Here is a 12095-nt window from a genome sequence, read left to right as displayed (position 1 = left end):
TAGTTCTACTTTATAAATCCAGACTGAGGCTTATGCCAGGCAAACTGAGATCAAGATGGGAAGGTCCATATAGAGTAGAAAAGGCAAAGCCATACGGAGTTTTCCACCTACATCATCCTTCTAGCTCCAAATTCTTAAAGGTCAATGGACATCGACTAAAGCTTTATCATGGTGAGAAGATGAAGAATAACAAAGAACTAGAGGTTTTTCTCTTGGAAGACCCACCAACAGAAGCATAATGAACCTAACGAGCATCCAACTTAAGGACATAAAAGCAAAGTGCTAGGTGGGAGACAACCCACCATGGTATGATCGTTCAATTTCAGTCTTAGTTTTATTTTACCTTATTCCATTTTCATTTATGATGATGACTCTTCTCATAATCTCTACATATAGCTGCATATAGTTTACGATTGCATTTGCATTCTGCATAAAAAAAAACGCACGCGACGCGTAAGCGTCGCTGGCACGTCCGTGTCATAGTTGCATTTGGAAGAAAAGAGAATTGAACAGAAAGTCACGCGAAAGCGTGGCTGGAGGCGTGCCTTAGGCACAAACATGTCCACGCAAACGCGTCACTGACGCATCCACGTCATTTTGAAAAACCAGCCTCCCACGCATCCGCGTCACCCACGCGAACGCGTGCCCCTAAAAACTGACGTAAAAGAGGTATATGGCAATAAGTAATGATGGAGCTGGGCTGGGATGATGCTGGAAGCACTAGCTCTACCACGCGACCGCGTGACCCATGCGGCCGCGTCGTTTTGCAAATATATCCATTCACACGATCGCGTCACCCACGTGAATGCGTCACCCTAAATTTTGGCAAAATAAGTTTTAGACAGAGAGTTGCGCGAATGCGAGGCTGCACTCGCGCCACTAGCACAAATCAAGTCACGCGATCGCGTGACCCACGCGTCTGCGTCACTTGAAAAAATCGCACACTACGCGACCGCGTGACTCACACGTCCGTGTCACATGCAGCGCACAGTTTATCCAGATCAGCCAAGATATCTTATCTTTTCTTCTCCAAATCCTAATTTTTCTTCTCCCTTCTTATTTCTTTCTTCCTCTTTCTTCCTTCTCTATTCTTTCTTACTTTTTATTTTCTACTTTTCACATCATCATCAAGGTTATTTTATTTTCTTCTTTTCTTTTTACTTTTCAATTATTATTATTACTTTTATTTATGTTTTCTTCTTCTTTTAATTTTCACTTTCATTATCTATTTTTCTTTTTCTTTTATTTTTTTTATTCCTTTAATTGGTGTTAGAAATCTAATTAGGTGATTATTTTCTTTTATATTTTGATTGTGAATTATTATGGAAATTGTTTGACAATTAATATTACTTTTTAAAGGGTTGCTTGCATGTTCAATTTAATACTTTCCATAACATCTTTATCATGCATGCTATGTGTTTGTGAAAAAGTCCGTATGGCATTGCACACTAAATTTTTCTATTCTACTCCTTTAATGCCTATTTTTCACAAAACACCTTTTATATTTTATTAATTAAATATAATTGTCAATACAAACAGGTTGTTAGTTTGAAAGGGTTGGTAATCTAACTTGGACATTGAATGCTTGATCTATACTACTCATGCCTTTGCCGGCATGCCAATAAACATCTTGTAGTTAATTGCCATCACATGCACTTGCTATATTACCTTTGATGAACTTTTCACATGTAGTCTAGACCATGTGTTAACGACATCCTTCTTTACTGTGCATTGATTATCACCCATAATATTCGCTCCCTTGCTCGAACCCTTAGCTTTACATATTACTTTCTTTTTCCTTTTTCATGATGGCCACCAAGAAATGTAAGGAGAAAGCTACTCCTAAACCACCAGCAAGGAGAGGAACAAAAAGAACATCAGTGGCAGAGCCACCTTCAACAGCGATGAAACCCTCAACAAAATGCATCAAGAGGATCATCAAGGTCGATGAAAAAGAGAAAGCCTTTCCAGCGAAGGACACTGCGCGGTTCCCTAACCGCTACTGTGAGCAAATATTCCCCATCCTGGCAGAGAGGAATTATAACAATGAGTACCTTCTTATCTTCCCGACCAACATTGCTGAAATTGTTGAGCCCCGCATTGAGCGAAGACAATGGAAATTCCTACAGAGACAGCCACGGCAGGTTAATCTATCATGGGTAGTCGAATTCTACTCCAATTTTCACATGCCAATCATGCAGTCTGTCTATGTCCGTCAGAAGCAAGTCCCTATAACAGAAGAAGCCATTCAGCGAGCTTTAGTTCTTCCCCCTGCTCCAGAAGGATTGGACATTTTTCAAGAAGCATCACTCAAGCGCCAGACATACCAATTTGACTGAGACACCGTTCTCAGAGTTATCACACAACCTGGCAGCATATGGATCTACGAATACCATCGGTCCCGACCTAAGGGCATATTGGCTTCAGCACTCACCTTGGAGGCTCGGGTATGGGCACAGATCATGTCCCATTACGTCTTTCCGAGCACTCACGAGTCCTCCTTCACTGCAGACATGGCTGTTTTACTCTGGTGTATCCGTACAGACCAGCACCTCAATTTACCAAGACACATTCGGCATACTATGGGACACGTACAAATTGCGGGCAACTTACCTTTCCCTGCCTTGGTTTTAGATCTAGTCTCAGCAGTCGGAGTCTCCTACAGAGCTGGGGACACCAAGGCCATGATTCCACGAGATGATCAATACGTCCCTAACGGGAAGTATATCAGACCTCCAGCAGCCACTATCAACCGGAGCATAGAACCAGCAGAAGATATCCCTTCTTCTTCCATATCACAAGCACCTTCAACAAACCAACTGCTCCATCAGATACTTGAGAGGCTAGACCGGCTTGACTGGAAAGGAAAGCAAAAAGAGCACCGTAAAAAGTGCAGATTTACATACCTTAAGGAGCTACTTGTTGATAACCACCCACCTAAAGAAGACCCAGACACCCCGGACTCCACTTCATTTACCAGCACAGGGAGCCATGACGGTCCCGATGGTAGAGATGCTGCTACCAGCCCCCCTTTGTTCCTGACAGATGGCATCGAGGACGGTGTAAAACTTTAAGTGTGGGGAGGTCGGTCAGTACCTGACTTCCGGAGGTAATTTCTTTTCCTTAAAACACCAATAAAATAGGATATTTAGTTAATTTTTCACTTGTAGAATAGGATAGATTACATAGAAATAAGTTAATTGCATGCATGTTCTACTTGATTGAAAAACAATAAGTTTCTTTTTAAGACCCTAATTTTGATGAATTTCCATTAATTTAAATCAAATTTTTGTGTTAAAACTTGTTTAAAGATTGTAAATTGGAACATAGTTTAAAAAGCTAAGAACACACAACCTGTGAGACTTGAGCCTAATGACATGATTATATTATTTAACCATAAATATTATTCTTGTGTGTTTGCTTCTCTATGATTATAATCTTTATTTTGTTTCATCCTATATATCCAACATTTAATGTGTTCTATGCATACATATGATTGAGGCCATCAATTGTTTTAACTCACTTACCCCAAATAGCCTACCCTTCCATTTACCTTTGTTAGCCACTTTGAGCCTTTTAATCCCAATTATTCTATATTTTACCACATTACTAGCCTTAAGCGGAAAAACAAGTAATACCCCAAACTAAATCTTTGGTTAGCTTAAGATAGAAAGTGTGTATCAATTGAGTATAGGAAATTGTGGGAACATTGGTTAATAAGGGAATGTGTCATGATAAAATAATGGAAATTTGGGTACCTACTCATGTGAAACTAGAGAAATTAAAAATCTATGTGCATTGATAATGTTATGTTTATTTTTATGCTGAAAAAAAATCCAAAAATAATAATAATAATTAAGTAATTAAATAAGGGGACAAAATTACCCCAATGTTAAGTTAATGAAAAAAATCAATGCATATGTGATACAAGTTAAGAGAAAAAGTAAATACATGAGTATGTAATGCAAAAGTGAAAATTCTGGGTAGTTAGGCATGATTCTAGAGTTATATAGAGTGTATGTATGTTAGATGAGAGCCTAGGTTAGTCAAAGATTCAATTTATAGCTCACTTAGCCATATGTATACCCTTACCCTTACCTTAGCCACATTACAACCTTAAAAAGACCTCATGATGTTTTGCATTAGTACATTAAATATTGTTGATTGGTTAGGTGAAGAACAAGGTTTAGAAAGCATGGTTAGAGAAGGATAGAGTGATTACCCTATACACTAGAGAGACTAGAGTGCACATACACCATCAGTGAGGGTTCAATGCTTAATTCTATGTTCCCTGCTTTCATAAGCTATCTTCTTACAATGTTACCTGTTTTTACTATATAATTTGAATTAGTAGGAATTTAATTTATATTTGTCTTGAAGAACTTATTTACTTTTAACCAAGTAGACAAGAATCATATAGTTGCATTTATATATATAGGTTGCATTGTATTGCATGAGTCTTACATTTCCCTACTCATTTACTTTATCTCCTTAAGCTAAGCATGAGGACATGCTAATGTTTAAGTGTGGGGAGGTTGATAAACCATTATTTTATGATTTATATTGTCTTTAATTGAGTGGTTTTTTTCAAGTCTTTACCCACTTATTCATATGATTAGCATGATTTTATAATTCCTTCCTAGTATTGTTTATGGTTGAAAACTTGCTTCCTAAAAAGCTTAAATTAGTACATTTTAATTTTCCTTTATCCCATTCGATGTCGTGACCCGTGTGTTAAGTGTTTCAGGCCTTATAGGGCAGGAATGGCTTAGAGAATGGAGAGGAAGCTTGCAAAAATGGAAGGAACACAAGAAACTAAGGAGATGACCGGCGAACACTGACGCGAGCGCGTGCCCCATGCGAACGCGCGGAATGAAGAAAATCGCAGCAACGTGAGCGCATGCCTGACGCATACGCGTGGATTGAAGTCTGCACGAACGACGCGAACGCATGGACGACGCGAACGCGTGACAAGAAAAATCGCTGAATGACGCGAACGCATGGACGACGCGTACGTGTCACCTGCGCGATCTGCAAAAATGACAGAATACGCTGGGGACAATTTCAGGCCACATTTTAACTCAGTTTTCGGCCCAGAACACAGATTAAAGCGAGGGAACGTGAAGAGACTCAACACGCTTCGACACACCCATAGGCATCCACACCCTATTCAAATAAGTATGTTGCATTTTGGATTTATTAATACATAGAATTGCTTTTACTTTTAATTAATTTTAAATTTTTATTTTATTTTATTTGATTATGTCTTCTTATATTTTTATGAATATTAAATCCATGTCAATGGAGTAGATTTTCTACTTGACATGGGGGTTGATTAAGAGGAGACACTTGAGTCGGAATACTCAAGTGCTTAGTTAAATTGGATATCGTTGGCTAATTCTGTATCTATTAACACTAGACTTTCCCAAAGGAGAGGACTAGGATTTGCGGATAAGAGTTAGTTCAATCACTTGACCTCCCTTTATTTATTAAAGGTTAACTAAGTGAAAACAACAACCTCTTTACACTCCACTTGAGAAGATTCCAACAAGGATAGAACTTCCAATTAATCAATTCCCCAATCAAGACTTTTTATATTAATAATAATTCTTAGTTTTATTGCTTTAATTTACGGTTATTTTAATCACTCATTATCCAACTCAAACCTTCGGGAAAATTTCTGATTAATAAATTAGCACTCTTTCCTGCAACTCGTTGGGAGACGACCTGGGACTCATACTCCCAGTATTTTTAATTCTAATTTTTGTGACAATCCTTTTTAAATTGAGAAGGCGGATCTTAGCTGGTTGAGAACTGTACTTGCAACGTATTCCATATTTTGAATTCTTAACTAGTCAATTTTCGCACCCATCAGCTCACGCCAGGACATTGTACAAGCTTCAATAAATTCATCATATCTCTGGCCATCTTGCGAAGTTATTCGGCTAACAAAAAATATGAGACTTACAGAAGGAGATAGCTTACCTGAAAATGAGAAATTAAAGTTTTTTGCAAAATGGCTAATCAAAATTGGAGACGGGTTGGCTAGTGATTCAACTGACGGTGAATCTGAGGTCATTATTCCTGAAGAAATACTCATTGATGATAACACCAGTGATTTTGAAAAACTGGTAAGCTTTGTTTATCCGGACTTATTGCTTAATATCAACAATTCTATATATTTCAAGGAGCGCACAATTCTCGCTCCAACACTTGAGGTTGTGCATGATGTAAACAATACAATGATGGGTTATCTTGCTAGAGAACAAAAGGTTTATATTAGTTCCGACTCATTATGCATTGAAGAAGGAAACATGGAATCTGAATTGAATACCATCACCACTGATGTTTTGAACTCAATTAATTGTTCTGAATTGCCTACCCACCAGTTGAAACTCAAAGTAGGTGTACCTGTTATGCTATTACGAAACATTGATCAATCTAAGGGTTTTTGCAATGGAACTAGATTGCAAGTAAGACGGTTAGGTAATTATGTTATTGAATGCATTATATTGACAGGTGACACAGCTGGCCAAGTTGTTTTCATTCTTAGGATGAACATTATTTCAAATAATGAGACACTTCCATTTAAGTTTTAACGGAGATAATTTCCTTTGATTGTGTCTTTTGTTATGACAATTAACAAATCGCAGGGTCAAACACTTAACATAGTTAGACTTTTTCTGCCAAAATCGATGTTTACACATGGACAATTATATGTTGCATTATATTATCAAGGGTGAAATTAATAAATGGGCTGAGAGTATTAATACAGAACAATGATTCAATCTCCAATAGATATACTTTAAATATTATATATAGAGAGATATTTAATAATGTATGAAGTTATTTTAACACAACTCTGTCCAAAAATTATCCGTTGATTGGAGATCTATAAAATATCATATATTTTTTAGATTTTCTAAATTAATACACCAAGTCTTTAGTTTATTAAAATACTAGAATGATGTAATATATATGAAGAATAAAATATATTAGAAAATATTTATTTATCAGTAATTTTATTGTCTATTAGGCAAATATAACATACTTAATATTTATTTTGTCCCGTCTCTATATAACATTCCAAATTATTATGTAAATAATATAAAATTAATAGAAAAACTTTTTATGGTACGACGTTATCATTTTCATATTTACTATCTAATTTCAAATTATTAATAAAATTTATTATTTATAACTTTTTAAAAATTTAATTATATTGTTTTAAAATCATTATTTTATTATTTTCGTTTCCATGCAAACTTTTTAAATCTTTCTTTTAATATAAGATTCTACTTCCAAATTTTTAATAGTTCTGATAGGAAAAAATGAGTTTAAATTTAGTTTTGGATGGAAGAATTTTGCTTTTCTTACAAATTACAAGTTCGAAATATTTGCGTATATTCAACCATGTATTTTTGTGATTGCTGATGAACATGTGTTTTAATTTTATGTACAGTGAAATGAGTAACTATTTTTTGTGATATAATATGATATTTAGAAGTCTCTTAATATTAATAATTAACATGCAACAAATGATTTCATTTTTCTAATTTTCACTAAAAATTTGTTTATTTTTAATTAATTCGATTAATGACAAATATTATATTATGTATGTATAATTTATTTGGATTATAATGCACATGATATTAGAAAGACATAATGTAATTTTTAATTCCCGTGCTTAGCACGGGTTCATAGTTAGTTGATAAAAGTCCAGCTAGCAACATGGTAGTGCCAGGCCATGCATGTCGAGTTCAGTTTGGCGGCAGTGATTACCAAATCGGGCTACACGTTGCAAGAGTGACGATGGAAGGATTGACTTGGTCTCTTAGTTGGGCGGTGGCGGAGCCGGCAATTGCGCTTGAAGATGCGTGGCGATGAAATGCTAACTTTGAAGAGACAATGTCTACCCGGATTGAGTTGTCTTTCTCAAAACATATGTGATCCTTTGTTTTGAAATAAATCTTAGCTTAGTTAATTTAATCCTTTTTAATGATTTTAATTTAATCAATTCATTTTCTTTAATGTTTAATGGCCTTTAATACTTATTTTTTAGGTTACCGATTCTATATTTCAAATCAAGGTTTTGAAAATCAAATCAGTCATTAAATCATTTTAGTTACTAATTTATTGGTTTATTAGTCTAATCGGTCTAATCGGTAATTCAACTAGAAGAACTATTTTAGAATAAAATAATAAATAAATTATAAATAAACATCTTAAAATATAATTATAATTTAATATATATATTAAAATATTTTAATATGAGGGAGGATGAAAAGCTCATGATGATAAAGAACCTGAGAAGAATTTTTAGGCTAAACATGTTAGGCCTGGTAGAGACTAAGAGACAGTTAGTGACTAATTTTAATGTAAAAAATATTTGGGGAATAGTGGTGCGAGTTGGGATTTTGTTAAATCCAATGGTGTTTCTGGTGGGTTGTTATTAATTTGGGATGATGAATTTTTTTAAATAAGAAATAGCCCAAAGGGGAGAGATGGTTGTGTGTTGAAGGGGAGATATTGAAGTATAATTTTAATTGTGCTTTTATTCTGGTGTATGGTGCGCATACAAGAGATGAGAAACTTGTTGTTTGGGAGGAGTTGAGCTACATAGTTGGCTTATGTCAGGTTCCCTGTTGCTTCATGGGGGACTTTAATGAGATTGTACAGGTAGAAGAAAGACGGGGCGCAGATACATTACCTTTGACAGCTGAGGACTTCAAGAATTGGGTACATGACATGGGTGTGGTAGACTTGCTGATTACTAATCGCAAGTTTACATGGTTCAAAGGTCGATCATGCAGCCGTATTGATAGGGTTCTGGTTAGTCTGGAATGGCTTGAAAATTTTTCAGAGACTCGGATGCGAGGTGGTCCTAGGGGTTTGTCTGACCATTGTCCTATCATAGTGGAAGAAAGGAGGCGAAGCGATGGGCCGAGGCCGTTCAGAAGTCTTGATTCGTGGTTTACCCATGAAGATTTTTTGAGATTGGTCAAGGAGGAATGGAGAGGCTTAGGAGAAGCACCATTCACAGATAAATTGAAGGCTTTGACAGTTCCTTTGGGAAGATGGCATAAAAATAACTTTGGGAATATGGACAAGACAATCATGAAGTTTGAGAAAGAGATCAAGAAGATTGATGAAATGGTGGGTGATGGTGTCTATGATGGAACAATGGAGGCTAGAAGAAAGGCGCTGGTGACTTGCTGTGAGAAATGGTATGTAAGAAAGGAGCTACATTGGAAGCAAATGTCGCGATCTAGACATACGAAGGACATTGATAAAAATACGAGATACTTCCATAATTTAGCTTCTGCGAGAAGGAGAAACAACAGGATTGATGAGTTGCTCATTAATGGAAGATTGATAAGGAACCAAGCTCGGATTAAGATTGCGGTTAGGGACTTCTACAAGAATTTGTATCATCAGGAAGAGTCTCCTTTGGTGGGGTTCAGGGACGGATTGGTAGAAATGATTGATGAAGATGATGCTTTGGCTCTGGAAGTACAGCCGAATCCTCAAGAGATTAAAGAAGCAGTCTGAGATTGTGAATCTTGCAAGGCACCAGGAAGTGATGGGTATAACATGAACTTTATAAAGAGGTGCTGGGCTGAAATTGGATCTGATTTTACGGCAGCGGTGATGGATTTCTTCCTTACGTCCAAGATGCCAGCGAATGCGAATCTCACTTGGGTGGCATTGGCCCCTAAGTTCACTAGTGCAAAAGAAATCAAAGACCTGAGACCGATCATCATGGTAGGTTGTGTGTATAAAGTCATTTCAAAAATACTGGTTAGGAGGATGCGAGCAATCATGCCACGACTGGTAGGTGAGACACAGAGCGCCTTTGTCAAGGGACGAAAGATTCATGATGGGCTCTTATCGCTTGCGAAACTGTTCAATGGATAAAAGAGAGGAAGAAGGAGACGGTAATAATAAAGTTAGATTTCCAGAAAGCATATGATAGAGTCAAGTGGAGTTTCGTAGACCTTGTGTTGCAGAAGATGGGCCTTGGACATAGATGGAGGAGTTGGGTTATGGAGTGTGTAGGTACGAGTTCCATGTCAGTGCTGATAAACGGATCGCCATCTAAGCCTTTTAAGATGGAAAAAGGATTGCGACAGGGGGATCCGCTGTCTCCATTTCTCTTTGAACTTGTGGTTGACGTTCTACATAGGATGTTTGGAGAGGTGGTGAGAAATGGGAGATTACTGCCGTTACTGGTGGGTAGAGACCATGTCGAGTTGTCACATTTTCAGTTTGTGGATGATACTGTTCTGTTCTACCCCCTGGAGGAAGAGACCATAAAGAATTACAAGAGGATCCTTCGCTGCTTTGAGCTTATGTCGGGGCTGAGTATTAATTATGATAAGTCTAGCTTGATTCCTATTAACTGTGATGCTCAGTGGGTACAGCGTATGTGCAGTGTACTAGGCTGTAAGGAAGCATCTCTTCCGGTAAAATAATTGGGGATCCAATTAGGAGCGAATCCGAGGTTGGTGAAGACTTGGAAGCCCATCATAGAAAAAGTGGAGGAGAAGCTGAGCATCTGGAAAACTTAGGTACTCAATAAGGCCGGTAAGTTGTGCTTATTAAATCTGTTTTGAACAGCCTGCCTGTCTATTATTTGAGTTTGTATAAAATGCCAAAGGCTGTTGCAGAGAAATTAATTTCCCTACAGAGAAGGTTTCTATGGAGTAAGGAAGATGGTAAGCTTGGTATGGCCATGATCAGGTGGGAGGTGGTACAGGCTCCCAAGAAGCTAGGTGGGTTAGGTGTCCGAGATGCCATGGTGCGTAACACAGCCCTCCTATTTAAGTGGTGGTGGCAATTTTCGAAGGAGGACTGTCCCTTATGGAAGAAGGTGGTGTGCTCTTGCAACAATCTAAATCCTAGTGTGATGTTATCATCCCAAGTATTACCCACTCGGGAGGCCATGGAAGGATATTTGCTAAATACAGTTCAAGGATCAACGAGTAAGACAGAATATGATTAATGGGTTGTCCATGGAGATTGGTGATGGGAGAAGAACTCGGTTCTAGGAGGATGTCTGGCTGCATGGTGGGCCCTTGAAAGATGTTTTCCCGAGACTCTTTTCAGTTTCAAACCAAAGAGGATCCGTCATAGGGGATTGTGGGTTCTGGGACGGGTTAGAGTGGAGGTGGAATTTCCAATGGAGGCGAGAGCTATTCCAATAGGAGTTGGACCTAGTGCACCAACTGCATGAAACATTAAGGCTGGTTAATCTTGTATATGACAGAGAGTATAGAGTGGTGTGGAAATTTGATAAACATGGTGTATTTTCTACTAACTCCTTTGTGCAGGAATTGCAGGTGGAATTGCTCCCGGAGGATATAGCGAGCTTCAGCTTTACTAGGACAATTTGGAAGAGTCTAGTGCCACCAAGAGTTGAATTGTTTATCTGGTTTGTCTTGACTGGAAGGGTCAATACAAAGGAGAGGTTGAATCGTTTGGGAGTAGTTAACCAAGAGGATGTGGCCTGTGTGTTGTGTAATAAAGGTGTTGAATTTGGTCACCACTTGTTTCTTGCTTGTGAATTTTCTTGGCAGGTTTAGTGTGCATGGCTATCTTTTGTTGGAAGGCAATGGTCATGTCCAGGGTCGCTAAAGGAATATTTTCAGAGTTGGACTGAGTTATCAACTAGGAAGCAGGAACGCAAAAGGTAGATGGTATCTTTCTGTGCTATTATCTGGAATATATGGCTTGAAAGGAATAGAAGGATTTTTCAGAATAATGGAAAAGGGGTTGATGAAATAATTCACCTAGTCTTCAAGAACTTTAAGGAGTGGTTATGTGTGGATCCCTTCCGTTGTTGATGGCAATGCCGAAGATGACAGTGGGTATCATATAATTGTGATGTATGGTTTATGCCTTAGTCTGGTGGTTTTTCTTCTTGTTTGTTCTCTTTGCTCCACTTGTTGTGTTGAGCTCATTCATTCAAAAAAAATATTAAAATATTTTTCAAATTTAAAACACTATATAAAATGTCCTTAGCCAAATCCATATGATCTTATCAAAATACAAACTCAAGTTAAATAGTAAAAAGAAATACCAAATTTTAAATG

General features: G+C 37.5%; 3 protein-coding genes across 3 annotated transcripts; all 3 read left to right on the top strand.

Moving 5' to 3' along the window:
* Positions 1–5957: 5957 nt before the first annotated feature.
* LOC107621008 (uncharacterized) lies at positions 5958–7887 on the top strand. The gene is made up of 2 exons (XM_016323068.1): positions 5958–6473; positions 7705–7887. The coding sequence occupies exons 1-2, from the start codon at positions 5958–5960 to the stop codon at positions 7885–7887; spliced, it is 699 nt and encodes a 232-aa protein (XP_016178554.1).
* A 765-nt stretch (positions 7888–8652) lies between these two features.
* On the top strand, positions 8653–9552 carry LOC107621009 (uncharacterized). Its single transcript, XM_016323069.1, has one exon. The coding sequence runs from the start codon at positions 8653–8655 to the stop codon at positions 9550–9552; it is 900 nt and encodes a 299-aa protein (XP_016178555.1).
* A 461-nt stretch (positions 9553–10013) lies between these two features.
* LOC148581408 (uncharacterized) lies at positions 10014–11585 on the top strand. Its single transcript, XM_088492371.1, has 2 exons — positions 10014–10466; positions 11334–11585. The coding sequence occupies exons 1-2, from the start codon at positions 10014–10016 to the stop codon at positions 11583–11585; spliced, it is 705 nt and encodes a 234-aa protein (XP_088348497.1).
* Positions 11586–12095: the final 510 nt, after the last annotated feature.

The sequence above is a fragment of the Arachis ipaensis genome, chromosome B10 (assembly GCF_059453495.1).
Source record: "Arachis ipaensis isolate K30076 ecotype BB chromosome B10, ASM5945349v1, whole genome shotgun sequence".
In the NCBI taxonomy this organism is placed as follows: Eukaryota; Viridiplantae; Streptophyta; class Magnoliopsida; order Fabales; family Fabaceae; genus Arachis; species Arachis ipaensis.
Note: the sequence above shows the minus strand (reverse complement) of the source record. Positions and strands in the feature narration are given on the sequence as shown.

Coding starts and splice junctions, on each gene's coding strand:
- LOC107621008 (XM_016323068.1), top strand. CDS start 5,958: ATGAGACTTACAGAAGGAGATAGCTTACCTGAAAATGAGAAATTAAAG. Junction 6,474..7,704: donor GCAATGGAACTAGATTGCAA/GTAAGACGGTTA, acceptor ACGGGTTCATAG/TTAGTTGATAAAAGTCCAGC.
- LOC107621009 (XM_016323069.1), top strand. CDS start 8,653: ATGGGGGACTTTAATGAGATTGTACAGGTAGAAGAAAGACGGGGCGCA.
- LOC148581408 (XM_088492371.1), top strand. CDS start 10,014: ATGGGCCTTGGACATAGATGGAGGAGTTGGGTTATGGAGTGTGTAGGT. Junction 10,467..11,333: donor GTAAGGAAGCATCTCTTCCG/GTAAAATAATTG, acceptor TCCTTTGTGCAG/GAATTGCAGGTGGAATTGCT.